Source organism: Juglans microcarpa x Juglans regia, chromosome 6D, assembly GCF_004785595.1.
Source record: "Juglans microcarpa x Juglans regia isolate MS1-56 chromosome 6D, Jm3101_v1.0, whole genome shotgun sequence".
In the NCBI taxonomy this organism is placed as follows: Eukaryota; Viridiplantae; Streptophyta; class Magnoliopsida; order Fagales; family Juglandaceae; genus Juglans; species Juglans microcarpa x Juglans regia.
In genome coordinates, this window is record NC_054604.1 from 26,323,751 (window position 1) to 26,347,401 (window position 23,651).

Here is a 23,651-nt window from a genome sequence, read left to right on the forward strand (position 1 = left end):
TTTATTTCTTGAGAAATCACAATGCACAATGTTTGGGGTGACTAATGTGCTCGATTATACGGCCATAGTAATTAAAAATTACACTTATATAGGGTACAGGGGGAAAAACCCTAATTACACAAATCTGTGTTATTCGCTCGAGCGGCGTGTCAAGCGTGCATCGACTAAACCTGTTTACTAGCCATTTGCTCGAGCCATCTGTTGAGCGGCTCACACGTGAACTCTCTGTCTGAACTCTGCTTGAGCGCCATGTTGAGCGAGTGTCGAGTGAACTCTCTGTATCGCATCCGCTCGAACTCCCTGTCAAGCAGATCTCGTGCGAACTCTCTGTGTAGCTTCTCCGCTTGAGCGCTGAATGCTCTGCTCGAATAGACTAAGCCAAACTCCACAATACTCAACAATTCTCCCACTTGGAGACTGGTACAACCACTGTATTACCCTCTGCCTCAAAACATGATATCTTCCACATCTGCAACTCATTGCCCCTATCTCCACGCTAGAAGGCCAACTGAAATTGCGCACAACTTCAGTTTTTCAAGTGTAACACACTTTGTCAATATATCAACAGGGTTCTTGCTTCCACAAATTTTCTCAAGTAACAACTGGTCATCATCTAGTAATGATCGAATGAAATGATATTTGATCTGAATGTGCTTGGTCCTGGAATGAAATTCTGGATTCTTGGTAAGAAATATGGCACTTTGACTATCGTTGTAGAGAGTACCCTTTTGATTCTTCTTACTCAATTCTTCCAAGAAGCCTTGTAACCAAATCATCTCATTTGACGCTTCTGACATAACAATATACTCAGCTTCTATAGTAGACAAAGAAACTGATTTCTAAAAATTAGAATCCCAAGACACAATAGTACCACCCAAAGTATAAACAAAGCCTATGGTTCTCTTTCTACTATCAGTGTCTTCAGTCAAATCAGTATCAACATAGCCTTGCACCTCTAAGATCTCTCCAGAGAAGCACGAGCATGTTTCTGAAGAACCTTTTAGGTACCTCATAATCCACTTCACAGCTTCCCAATGTTGTTTTCCTGGGTTACTCATGTATTTACTCACAACTCACACTACATAGGTAATATCTGGTCTTGTACAAACTATAGCATATATAAGTGAACCAATAGCTAAGGCATAAGGAACCTTATTCATGTAGTCGTGTTCATCTTCTGACTTTGGTGATTGATCCTTGCTAAGTCTGAAGTGACTGCCCAAGGGTGTGCCAACTGGTTTGGCCTTGTCCATGTTGAACCTGCTAAGTACCTTTTTCACATACTCAGCCTATGAGAGTCTCAACGTGCCCTTGAACTGCATATAAAACTGTCAAACTTCTTGTACCATTGTCTAGGAGTTTTCTTCAGGTCATATATGCTCTTCTTCAGTTTACAAACTGAACTCTCTTTTTCCTGTAATACAAACATCTTAGGTTGATGCATGTAGATGTCTTCTTCGAGGTCTCCATGAAGGAAAGCCGTCTTCACACCTAATTGCTCAATATATAAATTTTCAGTGGCAACTATTGTCTGTACTAACCTAATAGTTGTGATTTTCACCACAGGAGAAAAGATCCTAGAGTAGTCAATACCTTTTTTCTGCTGAAAGTCTTTTACAACAAGTCTGGCCTTATACCTCTTACTGCAATCATGCTTAGTCTTCACCCGGCACACCCACTTGTTCTATAATGCCTTTTTCCCTTATGGAAGTTCTGTCAACTCCCATGTCTGATTCCCTAACAAGGAATCTATATCATCCTTCATGGTCAACTCCCACTTGCTTGAATTTTCATCTTGCAAAGTTTCCTCATAACTCTACAGTTCTCCACCATCTGTCAATAAAATATAATTCAAAGTAGGTGAGAAACGCTTGGGGGTCGAATGGTCCTGACAAACCTACAAACTACAACTGCAGGTGTGGAAGGCTTTGGATCTAACTGCAAAATAATAAGAATGGGTGCACTGGACCCACTCTTTCTGTCACTCACATCCCTACACTACACTGTGACCTTTGGTAGGTCCTCCAAACTCACAAACTCGGACTCTTGAGAAACTGTATCAGCAATTGTATTGGACGTGTCCTTGTACATAGTTTTCTCATTGAATATCATATTCTTACTTCTTGTAATCTTCTGACCCTGTTCATCCCAGAAACGATAGTCAAATACCTCATCTCCATATTCAATAAAATAATATTTCTTTGACTTTGCCTCAAGTTTACTACGAGCATCAGAATCAACATGAACATAAGAAAGACATCCAAAAGTTTTAAAGTGAGAAAATTTGACATTTTTCCCACTCCAAACCTCCTCAGGCAGTCCACAATCTAACAGAACTGATGGCCCTCTATTTATCAGGTAGACAACAGTGCTGACTACGTCTGCCCAGAATGTAGGTTGTAATCCAGCGTGCAGTCTGATGTTTCTAGCACACTCATTGAGGTTGCACGCTCATTAATGATTATGTTCATACGTTCAGCAACACCATTTTGATGTGGTATTCCAGGAATGATCTTCTTTATTCCGATATCATGAGCTGTATAGTACTCCTTGAACCCACCATCAATATATTCACCACCATTGTCAGACGTGAAGCATTTCAGCTTTAAGTTTATCTCTGTCTCAACTAAGGCTTTCCACCTTTTGAACACATCAAATACATTAGATTTATACTTCAAAAAATAAACCTATACCTTCATGCTGTGGTCGTCAATAAACATGATAGAGTACCGAGAACCTCTAAGAGAAGACACTAGAGAAGGTCCCCACACATCTGTGTGCACAAGCTCTAGCTTTCCTATTTTCAGTATTCTGTCACTCTTCAAGAAACTGATATTTTTTTGCTTCTTCTGTATATAATTCTCACACATGCTGAGATCAACGTAGTAGTTTTTTTATGCCTCTATGACTCATATGACCAAACCTATAGTGTCACATATCTGGGTTGCTTTCTACAACTGTAGTAGCAATAGTATTATTCAAATTAGTCTTCATATACATAGTACCAGCTTTCTTAACCCGAGCTAGTACCAGTACCCCTTTAGTAACATTCCAAGTGCTATCTGAGAACACTATTGAATGACCACAATCATCAAACTACCCCAAAGAGATGAAGTTTTTCTTTGATTCAAGAATGTGTCTGACCTTTTGCAAGCTCTATTTGTTCTTGTTAGGGAGTGCAATATCAATGTCTCTCATTCCCACCACGTGCAGTGCCTCTCCATCAACTAGGTACACCTTCCCAAAATACCAAAAACATAGTTCTGCATTATCACTCGATGGGAAGATGTGTGGAAAGAAGCCCCTGAATCTAGTATCCAGTCATCAACTGGACTGTGAACTACAAGTAGTAGTACATCATATACTTCATCAGTTACCACATTAGCATTATCATTCTTTGTCTTCTTCGAATTTTTACATTTCTTCTTTATGTGACCAACATTGCCACAATTCCAGTAAGTTGCTTACTGCCCAGGCTTTGACTTGCTCTTACCTTTGTTTTTTTATTTTGATCTACCTCTGTTTGAGTTTTTGTCTTGTGATCTTTCTGGAGAATCAACATTCAAAGCTGAACTCGAACCTGAAGTCTCGCTTGAATCCCTCATACGCACCTCCTCATCCAAAATTAAATCAGTAATATCATCATATTTCAGTTTAGTTTTCCCAAAAGAATTATTGATAGCCATTCTCATGGCTTCCCAACTATTTGGCAGTGAAGCTAACAATATCAATGCACGTATCTTATCAGCAAACTCAATTTCAACAAAGGACAATTGATTTGTGATAGTATTGAAATCATTCAAATGTTGTACAACAGACATACTTTCTACCATCTTCAAATTAAACAATTTCTTCATTAAGTGTATATTATTATTCGTTGACAAATTTTCATACATACCTGAAAAAGTCATCATTAGATTTGCAATCGTCTTCTCCTTGATGACATTGTGTGCAATGGATCTCAACAGGATTAACCGAATAACCGCCAAAACCTGTCGATCTAACAGGTTCCAATTAACACCTTCCATGCTGTCCGGCTTCTTCCCCAACAATGGAAGACAAAGTCTATTCCTATAAAAGTAGTCCTCTATCTGCATCTTCTAGTATCTATAATTTGTGCCATCGAACTTCTCAATCCCAGATACCTTCACTTCTTCTCCAGCTATCCTTTTTCTTCAGACCCGAACCTTAGCTCTTGATACCAATTGCTGTGGAAAGCAATGACAAAAAAATTGAAAGTAAACAAGAAAAGACAATCAAACAATCACACGACACAAGATTTACGTGGTTTAGCAACTTGCCTACGTCCATGAAGCTGTAGAGGATTTATTTCTTGAGGAATCACAATGTACAGTGTTTGGGGTGACTATTGTGCTCTATTGTATGGCCACAGTAATTAAAATTACACATATATAGGGTACACGACGGAAAAACCCTAATTACACAAATCTGCGTTATTCGCTAGAGCAGCGTGTCGAGCACACATCCAACGAACTTGTTTACTAGACATTTGCTTGAGCCATCTGTCGAGCGGCTTATGACCGAACTCTCTATCTGAACTCCATTCGAGCGCCATGTTGAGTTAGTGTTGAACGAACTCTCTGTATGCATCTACTCGAGCTCCCTGTCGAGCAGATCACGCGTGAACTCTCTTTGTAGTGTCTCCGCTCGAGCGCCTGAATGCTCTGCTTGAGCGGACTAAGCTAGGCTCCATAATACTCAACAGGTTTGAGATAGCAAAATCATCTCAACTCATTTTATTTCATTCTATATCATCTCGATATCTAAACACTATAAACACAAACACTTTTCAATTTTAAATGTTCAACTTTTTCATCTAATTATTACCTAATCATTATAATTTTTCTAAACTTTCAAACAAAATAATTTTCTCAAATTACAAAATAAAAATAATATTAAAAAGTTATATGCTAATAATATTTTAACTTTATAATATTTTTATTAAATTCTTTCTTTCTCATTTCTTAAAATTTTATAAAATATATTAACTCAAAATATTGCATTAATATTTACAAATTATTTTATTATTATTTACAAATTACAAGTTATTTAATTTTATCCCACCATTCAAACAACTTATTTACGAACTTTGCAGTGCCGCGGTTGCGGCTCTTCAATCGCATTGAAATTGTCAACCAATTCAAGGTATTCTCCTATGACTAAACATGATGAGTGCCTCATCTACTCTCACCCGTACTATATTCAAAGCGCGTGACCCGAACCCAAAACTTATTTTCTTTTTGTTAAAACAAGTCCTCAATTGTGTTACTAGATCTAAAAAAAGAGTTCTATTACGTAGAGTGAATTTTACATATTTTTTATATATTTTATTGATGTAATTAGTTAAAATAATTATTTTATATTAAAAAAAAGATGCAACTAATCATATTAATGAAGTGTGTAAAAAATACGTAAAAATAACTGCACATAAAATTTTTATTAAAAAAAAATAATTAAATTGAATTAATTGACATGTTCAATTCATGCAAGATTGTAGATGCAACTTATAATGCATTCTTTCTCATATTCACACTATTATATAATCAATGTAATTTTCAAGATTATTGTTGAGTCTTCTATGATTATATATAACAAAAAGAGACTAAAATTAAGAAAATTGAATTCCTAAACATTCGCGTAATATCATTAATGTGATAGACAAGAATTTAAGAACATTTTAAGTGTTAGGTTTGATATCGTTTCCTGATTGGCAAGTATCTAAATTAACGGCTGACAAGTATCATTTCGTGAGCTTGCCACTTGTCTATTATTTTTTTATTTTTCAAATTTTAAATATTTTATTAGGATGATATTTTGGAGTCTAAGTCCAAATATTTGAATTTTATTAGGATGATATTTTGGAGTCTAATAGTTAAATATGTGATGAATTTAGTAGTTGACTAATTTATTGAAGAACCATTCTATACATCAGTCTACAGCCGCAGCACACTCACGTGATTTTTTTTTTTTTAACCGCAGCACACTGTGTGCTGCGGCTACATGCTGATATTTATATTTTTACTTTATTGAATATGCTTAAGATGGATGGAAAATGAAACAGAGAAATCTGATAAAAAAAATATATATTAATAGCACGTAGACTTAGTCCTGTTTGGATATAAGTGTTTCATCTCATTTTATTTTATCTTATCATTATAACTTTCTTAAATTTTCATATAATTTAATAAACAATTGAACTTTTTTAAATCTCAAAATAAAAATAATATTAAAAATTAATATTCTAACAATATTCTATTTAATTTTTAACTTTTATTTCATTTCATCTCATCTCAACTCACATTCCAAACGATACCTAATTACTAAACTGAGATCAAATCAGTTCATTTAATTTTAAACTGAGTTTAACATCTAAACAATCAACTCTTAAATTACTAAATTCATCTTAATTCAAAACCTCTTTATACGTGAAATCTATAACTTTTTTCTAATTTAACACATCTTTATACTTAAGACCTATAATATTTTTCAATTTTATATAAATAGTATTGAACTCATTTTAATATTTAAATACATTTAAATTTATTTTAGATGGATCTCATATAATTTATTTTACTTATTCAATTCATTATTATTTATAATGAATTTATTTTTACTCAACGTTCAAATGTAATCTAAAAGAAGGAGGCCAATAATAATTATTATAATAATATACTAGTGATAATCCTCTTTGACCCATGCCTATAATGGCTTGATAAAGCAAGTACAGACAGCCCCCACGCGCTTTCAGAAGCGCCTCGTAGAAGTAGCTTATCGTGGTCGTGCGCATCATTTTTATAATTCATTTATTTTCAAACAGGGAAGATAAATTGAGATTAAAATTAAAATATTAAATAAAATATTTTTAAAAAATATATATTTTTTTAAGATTTAAAAAAGTTGAATTATTTATTTTATTTTATATAAAAATTTAAAAAAATTGTAAAGATGAGTTTTCAAAGTTTTCGGTTTTAGTCTTGAAAAAAAACCAGGCCTTAATTTCAGCTCTTCTACAGACAACCGCTTGGATAACCCCTGCAGCCGACTAACATGTAAAAAGAAAAAAAAAGAAAACCAACAAAAGACGACATGAAGAAAAGAAAGTAGTCCAATTGCTAGTGATTTTCTCTTCAACAATTTATCAAACACTTTGCATGCATTCTTAGGCCTCATTGCAGCAGCTCTTATGCATTTACATCGTTTCTTCCTTGATACAACCAAACCAACAGCAAGTTTCTAACACTCCAAGTACTACAGAACTCTAACATTTGCAAGTCTGCCCTTTTTCCCTCCCACCTAGGGTTGTAAATGAATCAATCTATTCGATAACCTGCACAACACTCGCTCAGTTAAACTCAAATCGAACTCGACTCGTGAAAAAAAAATCGTTCGTGAAAGCGGATACTCGCTCGATTTGTAAATGACAAATATCCGACAAAACTCGACTAAGCCTCGTTAAGGCCTGCTCGTTTATGCTCGAGTCAACTCGTTAGCTCGACTTGATTAAAACTCATTTATATATTGATAAATATATATATACATATATGTATATATACATATACATATATACGTATATATTAGCTAATAGTATAAGCATGCCACTTTTATAATTAAATATATAATATATAATCTAATTGCTTATGTTTATATAGTGAATATACTTCATAGGTACATTTTATAATTTGTATAATAATTAGTCAATAAAATTTAATAATTTCATATACTAGTATGTGAGAACCATATATGAAATAGATATATGTTATCATATTAAGTGTATGTATTAATAATATATGCAGGCATATAATATATTGTTATTTTAGATAAATACAAATTAGTTAGATATTAATAATTTATAAATTTTTTAAAATTTTATAATTTAATAGATGTTCTATTTGTTAGTTGTATAAATTCAATATTAGATATTTTATTATTTTATTTATTAATTATTAAATATTATTTAAAAAATAAAAAATAAACAATTTGAGCTCGAGCTCGAGCTCGAGCTCGACTTGACTCGAACTCGTTTGTGGGACGATTTCGAGCTCAAACTCGAGTTGAGAGTTTAGCTTATCGAGTCGAGTTCGAACAAAGAATAAAAACAAATTTCGAGCTCGAGTATTTTGAGTCGAGCTGAGATCGGCAAGCTAAAAAACGGCTCGGCTCGTCTCGTCTCGATTACAGTCCTACTCCCACCGTACCTTCCTATGTTCTCGGTTACTCCATTCTTTCACATATAGTTGTAGCAGTTGCGGTAACAAAAAGACACTGGAAATGGTAGAGACTGCAAAGCAGCAAAGTGTTGGTGATCATGTCCAGGAACCACATGAGAATGAGAGCAAGGAGACCTTTGAAACTTTAGCCGATTAGGCTTATTAATTTCCATGGTCTTGTGGTTCTTGGCTCTAGATGGTTTGGTAATCGTGCGAGCTCATACTAGATGTATACTTTTTTATTCTGGGTCATTTTGGGAGCCTCTGTGAATGAGCTTGCATGTCGAAAACCTTCATCTCCCAGGTCTACAACAGCATTCTCAGGCTCTTTGACTCCAATCTCGTGCCCTCAACCTTTGCTAGCGAGTCCAATGTCTTCTGTTTGAAGATGAAGGGGATTACCATCACTACTTGGTCGAGTTCAAGTTCGGGATGAGAGGAAAGTCGCTATTGAGGATACCATGCTCGCGTACAAGGCTGCTCTGTCTTCGAGCTGTAACGAACGACATCGTTCAAATTTTTTGTCACGTTGGACTTGATGCCGGGGGGTGCCATAGGCTGGTTGTCTATAGACTTTTTTAAACACATCTAAATTAATTTTAGATAAGCTCCACATAAATTACTCTATTTATTCAACTTATTATTATTTATAAAAAATTCAGTTCAACTCAACATCTAAACGCTCGCTAAAAGAACAAATACATTCCAATAATAATAATAATTATAATAATTATTATTATAATAATACACTATTGATAATCCTATTTGACCCATGCTTATAATGGCTTGATAAAGGGAGTACAGACAGCCCCCACGCGCTTTCAGAAGCGCCTCGTAGAACAAGTTTATCTTGGTCGTGCACATCATTTTTAATTTTTTGACGAATATCTTGGTCGTGTGCATCACTTTCAGACACGCGCCAAAGCGACGTGTGTCTTTATGCGCCCCTGTCTCCGTCGCTTGTAAAACTGGCAGTAAGCCAGGAGCTATTATACGAGCTGACAGGAGAAATGTGGGGCCCATTTTCCAATCTATTTCTCCCCCCCCCCCCCCCCCCCCCCCCCCCCCCCCCCCCCCCCCCTCTCCTCCTCCTCCTCTCTCTCTCTCTCTCGCTATCCGAACACAGTGAAAAGCTTTAGGCATCGATGGGGTGTTGAGTTGAGTAAACGTGGGCTTTATTTTTTCGGCAGAAGCTTTTTTACCTTTGGTTCTTCAGAGCCACCGAAACTGAAAAAATAGCTCAAGTGCTTCTTCGATTTTACCTCAGATTCGCTTTCATTTTGTCCTTTTACCCCCACACCCCGCCCTAGGTACGTACTTATTCTGCCCCTCTCACTCTCTCTCTCAAAAGTATATTTATCATTTTCTTTTTCCTTGATCTTTCTCTTGGGTGGGTAATCTTCCTTTGAATTTAGAATCTTTCTTTGTTCTGGTTTGTCATGGACTTGCTTTTCCGTTTTTTTGTTTATAACTGGTTTGACCATTGATTGTTTCAAAAACTTGTGCCAGGAATACCAATGGCAATGACTACAGTTTGTATCTTTTCTTGAATTGTGCTGTATAAAATTGGGTGCCCGATTTTGACCTCAGGCACATTCAAGTCTTGTTATGGGTTTTGTTTATTTTTGTTTGAAAGTCGTGCTTAGACTCTGAAAAGTTATATTTGTTTTCATTTCTTTCTAATCAGTTTGTTGTTTGTCCTTTCAAGTTTGGAGGTTTCCGAAGGATGACCCGTCGATTGCGGCTGCTCGACGACGATTACCCGTTCTAAGTCGTAATTCAATTCTGTTTAGCTGCTTATTCTCTCCGATACTTTTCTGTATTTGGTGTCAAATGTTGTGCGGAGTTAAGAAGAATGCTGGAGCTTTTAGCGATCACATAGGACATAGTTGCGTGCTATTAGCGATCTTGAATTAAGTTTGTAGTTTGAGGCTCTATTTGAAGATTTGTTAGTATTATGGCCAAAATGGAACAAAAGGGGGGAGAGAACTGGAGAGAAATGGTGAAAAATATGCTACCACCAGGAACCTCACTCCCGGAAGATGCTAGTGATATGGATTACTCTATTGCTTTGGAGTATGAGGGCCCGCCAGTTACTTATGAAGTCCCTAGAGTGGAACCCGTTGATGTAAATTCACGTGCAATCCCAACTGCAGAAACCCTATCTGAATCACAAAGAGCTTCTGCTAATATGGCTCCTCCAGTGGTTGAACCTATACCCCTGCCGGTGTCTCGTATTGTTGGTTTCACGAGTTCACCTGCTCAGAGTCCACGGGTGTCAGGCAGTTCGGAGTCTGTGGTGTCTGTCTTGCAGAACCCCGGTTCTTCTTCAGCTTCTCCCTCAGCTTCACCGGGTTCGGTTCATAATCCTCCTAAAAAGGTTGCTAATGAAGTAAGGAGAGCTCCGGTTGTCACTTTTAACACGGTCGATAGATCTGAGAGGAAAGAGGTTGAGGTGGGGAAGCCAGATTTTATGGATTATGTTGGGATTTCAAAAGAAAAGAAGAAAAAGAAAAGTAGAGTTTGTTATCGGTGTCAAAAGGGGAAGTGGGAGACAAAGGAGTCATGCATGGTATGTGATGCTAAGTATTGCAGCAATTGTGTGCTTAGAGCAATGGGATCGATGCCTGAAGGGCGCAAGTGTGTAACCTGCATTGGTCAGCCGATCGATGAATCAAAGCGGCTGAAATTGGGTAGACATTCAAGAGTATTATCCCGATTACTCAGTCCTTTGGAAGTCAAGCAGATTATGAAAGCAGAGAAAGAATGTTCTGCTAATCAGCTTCGACCAGAACAGCTAATTGTCAATGGATTCCCACTTAAGCCAGAAGAGATGGCAGAACTTCTTGGATGTCCTTTGCCTCCACGGAAATTGAAGCCCGGTAGATATTGGTATGACAAGGAATCTGGTCTCTGGGGAAAGGTGGGGCATGTTCAACATGGTGTTTTCTTTTGAGTGTCTTTCACTTTGGCCTTTTGTAGTTGCATGTGTCAGAAAGTATTTTTTTTTTCTCTGATGGGCTTGAATTTCTTTAAGCATCTCCTACTTATCAAAAAAATTCTTCAACATCTCTTGTTGTTGATTTGACAGGAGGGAGAAAAACCTGATATAATCATAAGTTCAAACTTAAATTTCACTGGTAAACTAAACCCTGATGCAAGCAGTGGGAATACTGAAGTTTACATCAATGGACGAGAAATCACGAGGCTCGAGTTGAGGGTCCTTCGGGTAAGATATTTGGTTATTTTAGGTTAGTAGGCAAAGATTTTAGTAACAAAAATTATATTCATCATTCCCACACACCACACTTTTTTTTTTTCCTCTTACCGAATGTGTGGTGTATGGATGATGAGTAAAATAATTTAATTAGTTTAAGAAGAATAAAAAATAATAAAAATAATAATAAAAATAAAAATAAGTGTGGTGTGTGGTGTGTGGGGATGATGAGTAGCAAATCTCTTTTATTAAAGAACACAAAAAGCACTGCCTACTCAGGAAGTATACAAGAGGAGCTCTTTGGCTTGTTAACTGGACTTGGGTCTTATTTTGTTTGTAATAAATTTTCGTACTTCTTATAGGTTCCCTGTTGTAGAATTTCTTTGATAATGTTGCAACTTCAGCTATGTCTCTTTTATTAAGAGCCCTTTTATAATTTATTGTTGAAAGCAGGCCAACATTTCTCCTTGGTAATCAATTTGTTTTTAGAATATCTTCTCTAAATATTCCAGTAACAATTCACACTTTATTTTTTCGTCATTACTTAATTAGTTCTTAAAGAGTGAAGATTTTCTGTCCTGTTTGTGGTAGCTTACATTATTTAGTTTGTGGTTAATATATTTACCAAAGAGATAAGGATTTGGAGTCAATCTGATATCCTTACTAGCCAACCTTTTTATACTTTCAGCTGGCAAAAGTTCAGTGTCCTCGTGACACTCATTTTTGGGTCTATGATGACGGCCGTTATGAAGAGGAAGGTCAGAATAATATTAGAGGAAACATTTGGGAGAAGGTATATACTCAAAAACTATTTGATTTAAAGCCATATTGGATCCTAGGAGCCTTTTGAAACAGCTTGGACTTGCTTTTTGCTAGACAGGCATCAACACGGTTTGTCTGTAGCCTTTTCTCTTTACCGGTACCCCATGGTCAACCTCATGGACCCAGAGATGAGGCTAGCAATTATACAACGGTTCCGAATTATCTGGAGCAGAAAAAAATTCAGAAGCTTCTTCTTCTTGGACTTCAAGGCTCTGGAACCAGCACTATCTTTAAGCAGGTACCCTATCAATATCTATTGCAGACTGATATTGTACTTCTGCATCTGCAAACTCACTCCCATGTTGTGAGACATTTCATAATGTTGGGTTCACTATTTAATCCATGTCTTGGTAGTTTCTATTTCTGTGAATGTTGTAAAACATGGTGATGGTCTTATAACAGAAGGAATTTTAGATACAGAAGCCTAATTGCTGAGGTCGATATGTGGCTGTGATATAATGTGTTCTTTTAAAAAAAATATTCAACTTTTCAACAAGTCCACATCCATGTCTTGAGAACGAGAAATTGTTTTTACATGAAAGGAATATTGTAAGAACTTTCAGAGTCACTAAGGCAGCACCAGGGCTATGAAGAAATAGGTAGACTGATATCAACCAATAAGGTCTGCAAGTTTCACATCAAAGAATTCGATCTGATAGTTTATGATATTGATATATATTTAAAAGCAAAATACGAAGAAAGGATATTTTTAGACATAAGTAGTACATGGATTCTTGGGGTTGGTTTGGATGACCAAATGTAGTACTCAAGCTTTAGGCTTGCTTAAAGTGGATGCGTAATACAGTAATAGTGACTTTACTCCAAAAAAGAAAAAAACAAATAAGTAGGAGAAGGAAAGAAAAAAGATCTCTGTATGAAGCTCAGCTTGGTTGGCATTCAAAACTGACCTGAAGTGGATGCTTTAAAGTCACTTTGAAGAAAACCATAGTTGTTTGATATCTGGTAGAAGACAGAAAAATGTGAATCACATCTAGGTCAAACTGGACATTTTGTGTTGCCAGAATCAGTCAGATTCTGAGCTTCTAACTCATAAATTATATAAGTTCCCAATGAGAGTATCAAGGATTGCAGATGTACCGTACTCAGAAGCATTGGTTAGTTGTGGGGGTGATAATCATGCTTGGCTTGTTTAATTAAATAAGCATCATATTTATACTCGAGCTTAGCTCAGATTTTATGTGGTTTACTCCGTCCACAGCTTCCTCCCAATCTACAATATTCCATGGCAACCAATGACTATGTGTAATATAATGTACAGAATCTACAGATCTCTGAATAAAAAACTTTTTTGATCAATAGCTCTGGAAATAAAATACAAATCACCACAACTATTAGGGTTAGCACTTACAGCTTGGAAATACCTAATAAACCTAGGATATGGACTTTTACAAACATGTCGGCCCTTTGACTTGGTATGGAACTAAGTTCCCATTAGGATACCTGATCCCTGAACTCCTAGGCCCACCTTTTCACATTTCACTTTTGTGTGATGAGACTCAAAATGACTGGCATTGATTCAAATATAGTGCTGTCTAGGGACATGCACTCAAATTTAATGTCTTTGACTTGGTTAAAAATGTGCATAGGTATTCAATAAATTTGAGAAAATTGAATTACTGGAAATTTGTGCTTCCTAATGTTGTAAATTTCATTTGATCTAAAATTTGTATAGGTTGAAATTCTGTAAGAGACCCTATCCATATTTAGATTGCATTTGCTTTGATTGAACAGATGTAAACTTTGGCATTTTCACTTCAAAACAAATAGGAAATATCTTTAAGCATGTTGTAATGTATGCAAACTTCAGTAGTATTAATACATTTTGGGTGACGGAATTATGAGAAAATAGGTGCTCATTAAACTTGACAAATTTGTCTCTGTGTTTCTTATCCTTTCTTACAGTCTATTCTAGGGCTGAGCAGGGTGAGTCACCCGGACCTGCCCCACCTGCCCAATCTGCCCAGTCCTCTAGGAAACGGGTGGGCATATTAAACTTATGTTTCAGAAGAAGTGGGTGGGGTTCCCCCGCCTGCCCGCTTCTGTTATATATAAATATAAGAAAAACATATGCATTTTTCTACTTTTTTTTTCCCATCTCATCGTTTCTCCTCTTCATTCTCCTTTCCACTCCCTTCTTCTAACCATCGCCATGGTCAATTGTGCGATCTTTGTTGTTGATGGTTTAATATGTAGGTTTGTTTGCGAAAGTTATGGGTTTATGTACCAGTTGGGACTCTTTTGTTTTTTTGATAAGTAATCAAGTTGTATTCATAAAAGAATAGGCAAAGCCATGTGTAGTACAAAGAATGCCCTAACTACATAGGGACAATAGATACAAGGAAATCATGGAAATCTTGGCCATTAAAATAAACGGTAGAGGCCCAAGTACAAAGGGTTCTAAAAAAGAAAGCAATAAGTTCCTCCTTCGATCTCTCTTTGTTTTCGAACGTCCGTTCATTGCGCTCCTGCCATACACACCACATGATGCATATAGGAATCATTTTCCATACCGCCTTGATCTGTTGATTTCCTCTTAGATCAGTCCAGCTAGCCAAAACCGCTACTACTGTCTCAGGCATAACCCAACCCAAGTCTAGTCTGCTAAATACCTCATTCCATAACCCTCGAGCTTAGCTCTTGGGTCCTCTTCTATAACATTATATCAGAGCGTGGTTTGTTTGTTGGCTCCATATGCTAGACCCTTTTGTCATTTGGCTTGACAAAAGAGGGGTGCCAGAAAAATCCCAAGTTGATTAGTTGGGGACTTCAGTATGATTTCTATACTGGTTTAGTTCTCCACTTAATAGGTTAAGCTTTTAATTTGGATATTCTAACATGTTATATGCTGACTTTTCCTTGTATTTGGTGAAAACTGCATAAGCTGAAAGACTAAGAGTGTGTGTTGGTTTTTTTTTTTTTTTTTTTTTTTTTTTTTTTATATATATATATATAGTCCTTTTAGTCATGGAAGATTTTATAGTATCTCAACCTATGAGACTAGTATTTAAATCCTGATGTTGACTTGGATTTGAATGAAACCAATAAATTTGTGGAGTGGAGAGCAGGAGCCCTTCCAACTCGAGGGAGTTAGTAAAGTCATATCCCAACTGTATTTGCCAGCCTTTTCTGTTAGGTTTATCTTGTATACTTCAGCTACACCTTTTGCTGTCTTTTAATAGAACCTTTTCATTTACTAATATAAAAATATATTTACCTGCTACAAGACTTTCTTTCCCCTCAATTGTGATATTTTCCTTTCCTGTAAAGTGGTTGTCTAAAATGAGGTGCTCTCATATCTCTTTTGACAAGTTACTTTCACCTTTGCCATGTGTTAATCATATGTTGTTTTACAAGCACAACATCAGGCACAAGAATCTCACTTTCCCCTAAAACATAATGGTATTATCAAGTTTGACTTATGTGTTTAACCTCATCTTTGAAGTTTTCCTCCTAGAATTTTAAGCTCAGAACTGTAAATAAATGAATATGGTACTGCATGTCCAGAAATTAATGGAAAGTGTTATAGCATTTGGGAAGGCTTGTGAATTCTCTAAGAAAGTGCACTCATTTTAGCATCTCTCTTCAATAAATATATAAACTCAATATTGGCTGAATAATGTGTATTTATTTGAGTATGGTATATGGTGAGGGATATTTGCTTATGGGATGCTTGAACTTCTAAGATATAATGAATTTCACTTTTTGGGGTTTCACACGTGTGCACTCTCCTGCCCGCACCCACACACATGTGAATACGCAAGTTTGCACACACTCATTCACAGCTCCTTTAGTTTTTTATGGTTCCAACTTGTTCTCAACTTAACAAACTATAATCACAAGCATATTTTCGTGATGTATATTTCTGGTTTTGCTGAATGCCATGTCCCACGGAAGCCTTTTGTATATTTGTTTCCATTGATGTGCATATTTTTCCCCTGCATACTTCGTTGCTATTGATTCCCATTTGCCCCCGGTAATTTATCAACGAGCAGGCCAAATTTTTATATGGGAACAAGTTTGGCACAGAAGAATTGCAGGATATTAAGCTGATGATCCAGAGTAACATGTATAGATATATCAGCATTTTGCTTGATGGGCGGGAGCGCTTTGAGGAGGAGGCTGTGTCTAGAATGACAGCACTAGGTTCCAATAATCAGAACACTGAAACAGGTAATCTCTGCAAATATAAATTGTTTTCTTTTAAGTCAAAGTAGTTGATGCATATTAATATCCCCTTCATGACTTTCTTGTATCACTAGACCATCATGCATAGGTGATGCTCCTGTATATGTCACATATACTTGGGCTATGCCTATTCTTTCCATCAACAAAATTTCTTATTTACTGATCAGAAAGATATCCCTAGATTACTTTAGTTAACACTAGTGTGGATTTCTTAAAATATTAGTTATTATTTTTAATTAGAAGGTTTCTTTCTATATTTTCCCTACACATAGCTTGGTGAGATACAATGAATTGGGGGGGAGGGGGATTAGAAATTCTCTGAAGGGCAACATTTGAACTCTTTACTGAAATACTGGTTAAATGTCTTAGAACTCTACCATGGAGTTATCCGACAAAAATCTGGATCTTGATCAATTAAGTAAATACACTTGTATAGTGTCATTCTTTATGAAAGAATTTACGAACTCCAGAAAATTCAAATATTTGATGCAAGTATTGGAGAATTGCACCATGTCTATGAATTTGTCTTAATTCAGAGAAATGTTATTGCCAACTAGTTTCTTTTATGGAGACTGCACTATGAGGATATAAGCCCCTTTGACTGCCTATGCATCTATTCTTGTTGGACATGATTGATTGTCTGTAAGGTTAAATTTTGATTGCAATATTGAGTTGCTCTTGTACTTATCAATTCTCAGTAGCTTTAAGAAATTCTCATGTCTTCTTCTCTAGAATACGTTAGTGTCTCTTATGTTACATGAAATGTTATTGGTGGGATGAAGTTTCTGAGATGGGAAATATTATTGACCACATTCATTTTGCTAAATCTTCGACGTAATAGCATAATTACCATAAACAACTTTTGAATCAACTTTTCTTGGGCTAAATTTAGTTGAAGGTAAACATTCAATGAGAAGCCAGTGCTGTGATTCCATAGCATAAAGGGGTACTGAGAATTCTTCATTTTAACTTTTACGATTAGTATTAACTATTAAATCTAAAAGCAAAGGAGTTCTATGAGAAGTTCCTGTTATATATTATCCTCAACCATTCATCTTAAAGAGAATAGGTGTATCGAGGTGGTATGGAAATAAGAGCCTTTAACTTTGTTAAGGGCAACTAAATTCTTTTTGAATGTCAATGAAACAATTATGTCAATCAGACCACATATGACGTGAAGAAGGTATTACACAACTGATTTACAATGACTCCAGTATGTAAGATCTGATTTCAATCTTGTTTCAGATGGAGAGGTGGACCCAAATAAAAGTAGTCAAAGTGTCTATTCCATCAACCCAAGGTTGAAGCATTTCTCCGACTGGCTTCTAGATATTATAGCCACTGGAGACTTGGATGCATTCTTCCCTGCTGCAACTCGGGAATATGCTCCATTAGTTGAAGAAGTGTGGAAGGATCCTGCTATACAGGAAACATATAAGAGAAGAGATGAGCTTCACTTCCTTCCGGATGTTGCTGAGTACTTCTTGAGCAGGGTATTTCTAGACATTGATGCATCTCTATTTATATTTCATCATACAACCTTTTAAGCAGTGAAAATCTTTACCTTGGCAGTTGGCACATGTTTTTGTAGTTTGTAGTTACCACATGAATTGCTGTTGATTTATTTTTGGCAAAACTGAGTTCTTCCTGAAATAGAATGCGCCCTCACAACCCACCCCCCCCCCCCCCCCCCCCAACCACCTTCCCAAAGAATGCTGTATTTGTTTGTCTTTAGTCAGTTTGGATCACTCTGGGACCTTTTGCAGTTGTTGAACAGATTGAAACATATTTATTATATCTTTTATCAATGATCTCTCTGATTAAGATAAAGTAAATAAGTAATCTTGAACGGCTTCATAAGATAATTTTGTTTCTTTTAGGCTGTCGAGGTATCTAGCAATGAATATGAACCTTCAGAGAGAGACATACTCTATGCAGAAGGGGCGACTCAGGGAAATGGTTTGGCTTTCATGGAGTTCTTGCTTGATGATCGTAGCCCAATGTCTGAAACCTACACAGACAATCTAGAGGCTCAACCTCCACCTCTTACCAAGTAATTTTACAATCCTCACCCAATTTTTCCATTCTGTCTGAAAATCTCTGGTGTGATATCTGTGATTCTGTGTAATGGCAATATAGTGATTTCAGCTGTTGTAGATACCACACTCACCTAATTTCTGACCCAATATGGCCTGGGTGCACCTACAAAGAGCCCTTCTAATTTTTTTATCATTATTAATACTGGAAATACCATTGTTATTATATTTTTGGTGTTATGTGTCCATATATGGGCCAAGGATTCACATCCTAGAAAACTGGCTTGCTAGGTGGAGGTGCCCCCAAGCTTACTTGCACACATACCATTTGACTCCTAACCAATGTGGGACCATAACATACCCCCACCCTTCAAGACCAATGCCCATGTTGGTCGAGTACTATGGGAGGCTTTCACCAGGCTGGGGCAACATGGCCCATCCCACTGGATCCATAGCTGGCCACTCCACAAGCCCAGCCCGTTCACAACCTGGCTCTGATACCATTTGTTATGTGTCCATATATGGCCCAAGGATTCACATCCTAGAAAACTGGCTTGCTAGGTGGAGGTGCCCCCAAGCTTATATGCACACATACCGTTTGACTCCTAACCAATGTGGGACCATAACATTTGGAAGGCTAGATTTTTTTATTTTTTTTAATCTTGAATCTGATCACACTTGGCTGCCTTTTACCACCTAGAATATGGCCCCTGCGATATCAAAAATAATTTTGAAGTTTATGAATTTGAACTACTGTTTCCTCCCATTTGCCATCTTATATGCGATCTTAGAATTTTGAACATTATTGTGTTTTGACAGATACCAACTTATAAGGGTAAATGCCAAGGGGATGAACGAGGGATGTAAGTGGGTGGAAATGTTTGAAGACGTTAATGTGGTAGTCTTCTGTGTTGCCCTTAGTGACTATGATCAGATCGGGCTGGCCTCAGAAAGTAGTGGAAGTGGAGCGGTACTTCAGAACAAAATGATGCAAAGCAAGGAGCTGTTTGAGAGTATGGTTAGGCACCCTTGCTTTAAGGATACCCCATTTTTATTGATATTAAACAAGTATGATCTGTTTGAGGAGAAGCTGAATCGGGTGCCTTTAAGTGCCTGTGATTGGTTCAATGACTTCAGCCCGGTGCGGACCCATAACAACAACCAGTCGTTGGCTCATCAAGCATACTTCTATGTCGCAATGAAGTTCAAAGACCTCTATGCTTCCCTCACAAGTAGAAAGCTTTTTGTGTGGCAAGCTAGGGCAAGGGATCGAGTGACCATCGATGAGGCATTCAAGTATATAAGAGAGGTTCTCAAGTGGGAGGAAGATAAGGATGGGAACTGCTATGGTGGAGCGGAGGATTCGTTTTATAGTACAGACGTGAGCTCCTCGCCATTTGTCAGGCAAGAATGATGTGCTTTAGAGATCTTATATGTATTTGCTTAACTGATAAAAGTGAGAGGTGGGAAAAATTTAATATGCTTGCCATCATCTGCTCATCAGGTTATTCGTGTTTTTATTTTCAATCGCCAATTTTTAGTGATAATGGCTGGGCCTGCTTCTTCAAGTTCAAATTTTGGTGGGTGGGTTTTCTGAGTTTTGTCTGTGGTGGTTGTTGATTGATGTTATGTATATATGTTAGTTTATTTGCATTTGAAACTCCTTTGGTTGCTTAAATCTGCTAGATTGGAGTGATGGAGATATGCCCTGAATGTGTTTTTACAATCCTAGGAAATGTCAATTGAATAAGAAGTTAAAATTTCTATCTGTTGCCCATAATAATGGAGGAGGAGATGGTATAATGGTAATTACCCTAGGTGTTGAAACTTTTAGACATAACGGATCTCTCCATTTGAAAGCTTGAATGGAGATGATGGGGGTAGTAGTAGCCCAGCACGAGGCTTTGATTCTTGTATAGTTGAGGATTCTAAAGGGTCTTTAAAAAGAAAAAGAGAACTGTAATATGGTGATTAATATCTCCTTTAAAGATATCACACTGCGATCATAGAAAAAGCCTTTTGATTTGTTCTCTTCAGCAAACCAAGAGTTTATGGACGGTTGAGTCAAAAGGGTACGGGGGAAAGCCAAAATATCGTTGACTTTAATTGACACCCCAAAAGAATGTAGGTTTTAAAGTCCTACTTGTCAAATTAGGTCTATTACAATTTTTCAAAATTTCTGTACAAAATATCGTAAACAATTCAACATTTTTAAAATTTTAAAATAATATTAAAAAATAATATTTTAACAATATTTTATTTAATTTTTAATTTTTATTTAAAATTATCTCATTCTATCTCATTGTCAAAACGGGTCTTAAATCTTTCTGTAAAAAATTACAAAATAAATTTAAAAAAGAATCTGGTCATGGTTTGACCAAGGGTAGAATCTCAAGAGCATTTTGCCCTTTTGTTTTCGAGGCTTTATGAAAATTGCACTTACATGCTTAATTCAGGTCGATTTGTCCTAGAGAGAGAGAGAGCCCTTTAACAGGGAATTCTATTGGGTTTACGACTAATTCAACCATACAAAAAAGTTTTTAACGTTTAAGAGACTTGGAGAATACAAGTTAAACTGACACTACATCAGAAATTTGAGATTAAAGACACTGGAAATATAGGTAACAAGAAGAAGAAGAAGATAAACAAACACCAACCATGGCAACTTGAGGATTTTTTAAAGGTCTATGAAAATAGGACACACACATTAGCACATTAGGAAAATGACGAAGGGGAAGCAGATACTATTTCTGAAAAACACGTGGAACAACATAATTCAGATGTAGCAATAGATGTAAAACCAGGGAAATGATGTGTTGGTGAAATTCACAATAATATAATAAAAATTACAATTAAATTAAAATTAAAACGAAGCCAATTTAGATTGAGACACGGAAATATCGCTCTCTTTAAAGAGATTCAAGCCCTCTGCGGTGTACAAAGTCTCAAATTAACCGGTGTAACATAACTCCTCTTGACTTGACTCCTCCAGAATACAACAGCCCAACTGATCGTCGTATAGCCCGAACTAACTATGCACAAGCGGTTGAGCTTAAAGCTCCACCATAAGAACACCTTTCTTTTATCTGGAAATACTCTAAAAAATATTATACTCTCTAAACTTATTTTTCTTATTTCACTTATTCTCAAGTATATTCTACCGTCGTACTCACCGCAAGACTACACAAATATCTCCTTATACTTAAAAGCGCCTATCGCCCAATGAACAGTGAGATGAATAGTAATGAACAGTAACCGTTTTCTTCCTCCCCTCACGTCCCTCTCTACCTCATAGCAAAATCCCCACTTCCCCCTACGTCCCTCTCTACAAATTCACCACAAAATCACCACATACACGTTCCTCTCTACCTCACAGCAAAATCCCCACTTCCCCTTACGTCCCTATTTGCACCACAAAATCACCACATACACGTCTCTCTTTACCTCACAACAAAATCACCACAAAATCACTATAAATTCACCACAAAATTACCATACAAATCACAGAATTACCAAACAAATTTTCACACAAATCACCACATAAATCACAAATCAACAGATCCGTGAAGAGAGAAGGGGAGCTGGGGCTTCGGCTGGAGGAGAGGTTGAAGAGGAGGGGTCGTCGGCGAAGGAAGATGCTGGTGGTGGTGGTGCGGTGGCGTAGGGGTGGCCAACGGCGGCGTTACGGGGAGAAACCCGTGAGTCAAGACCCATTTTGGGTTGGTCGCGTGCAGCTGAGGGAGGACCTGCCAAGGGGCTTCGAGGGTGGGGTTTGCTCGCCTGCGTGAGGGGAAGCCGGTGAGGTGGTCGGTTACGCTGAAGGGTGGCACACGGCGGCGTTGGGCTGCTTGAGGGAGGAGATCGGGTGAGAGAGAGAGGAAGACGCACGCGGAAGGGAGGAGCTGCCAAGGGACTTCGACGGTGGGGTTTGGTCGCCGGCGTGAGGGGAAGCCGGGGACACAGCACGATGGCGCACAGCTGCTTGAGGGAGGAGATCGCGTGAGAGAGAGGGCGGACGCGGCTGAGCGGAAGGAGAGAGAGGGAGAGAGAGAAAGTGAGGGGAAAAGGATCGTTTTCGGATTTAAATCCAGCCATTCATCATAATCTCTAAATTTGATCCAATGGTAAAAATTTAAATAATGATTAAATTAACTTAAAATAATTAATTAATATATAAATATCATATCATAAATAAATTATCAAATTTAATTTATAAAATATTAAAATTTTTGAGATTTAAATTCAATCTTTCATCATAAATCTCTAAATTTGATCTAATAATAAAAATTTAAATACTAATTTAAATTAATTTAAAATAGATAATTAATATATAAATATCATACCATAAATAAATTATCAAATTTAATTTATAAAATATTAAATTTTTTGAGATTTAAATCTAACCCTTCATCATAACTCTCTAAATTTGATCTAATATTGAAAATTTAAATACTGATTTAAATTAATTTAAAATAGATAATTAATATATAAATATCATATCATAAATAAATTATCAAATTTAATTTATAAAATACTAATATTTCATCATTAAATAAATGATGAAATTTTGTTAAATATTTTTTAAAAAATAAAAATATATAAATAATTAGAGTTTTAATATAATTTAAATATGATAATATTCTTAATTAACTAAAGAGAACTGCTACAGCTACAGAAAAAGTAGTCCGAAAATGTGTCCTGAATGTGTCTTTCACTTTTTTATTTTTCTTTTATTCTTTTTCATGTATTTTTTTAATCATCATAAACATTTAAAAAAAATAAAAAATTCACAATATCATTAGAAAACACTTCCTTAATCACTAGGTAAAAAAAAAAAAAGGCCAAGAGAGGGAAGACGTGGCTGAGCGGAATGAGAGAGAGGAAGAAAGAGAAAGCGTGACGAAAAGGAAACTTTTTAGGATTTAAAGGCTCGTTTGTTTTCAGAAATGAGATGTGATGAAATTAAAGTTAAAAAGTTGAATAAAGTATTATTAAAATATATTTTTTAATATTATTTTTATTTTGGGATTTGAAAAAGTTGAATTGTTTATTTTATTTTGTATTGGAAGTTGGGAAAGTTATAATGATTAGATGGGATAAGATGAGATGAGATGTTTTCTGAAAACAAACGAGGCCTAAATC

The 23,651-nt window shown here is 36.3% G+C and overlaps 1 protein-coding gene across 3 annotated transcripts; it reads left to right on the forward strand.

Moving 5' to 3' along the window:
- Nucleotides 1-9,333: 9,333 nt before the first annotated feature.
- On the forward strand, nt 9,334-20,169 carry LOC121234633 (extra-large guanine nucleotide-binding protein 3). 3 transcript variants are annotated; one of them, XM_041130644.1, is made up of 9 exons: nt 9,334-9,538; nt 9,937-11,151; nt 11,320-11,457; nt 12,134-12,238; nt 12,326-12,505; nt 16,281-16,458; nt 17,719-17,966; nt 18,354-18,526; nt 19,329-20,169. In XM_041130644.1, the coding sequence occupies exons 2-9, from the start codon at nt 10,186-10,188 to the stop codon at nt 19,921-19,923; spliced, it is 2,583 nt and encodes an 860-aa protein (XP_040986578.1). In that variant the 5' UTR covers nt 9,334-9,538; nt 9,937-10,185; the 3' UTR covers nt 19,924-20,169. The 3 variants fall into 3 exon arrangements, with proteins under 3 accessions (XP_040986578.1, XP_040986580.1, XP_040986579.1); XM_041130646.1 differs by lacking the exon at nt 9,334-9,538 and adding an exon at nt 9,564-9,618; XM_041130645.1 differs by lacking the exon at nt 9,334-9,538 and having other exon boundaries at nt 9,629-11,151.
- The last annotated feature ends 3,482 nt before the right edge of the window (nt 20,170-23,651 follow it).

Bases quoted from the DNA above. Each gene is read 5' to 3' on its own strand.
- LOC121234633 (XM_041130644.1), top strand. From the start codon at position 10,186: ATGGCCAAAATGGAACAAAAGGGGGGAGAGAACTGGAGAGAAATGGTG. The intron at 17,967-18,353 runs GTATTTCTAGAC...TGTTTCTTTTAG, and splicing joins CTGAGTACTTCTTGAGCAGG to GCTGTCGAGGTATCTAGCAA. The intron at 18,527-19,328 runs GTAATTTTACAA...GTGTTTTGACAG, and splicing joins CAACCTCCACCTCTTACCAA to ATACCAACTTATAAGGGTAA.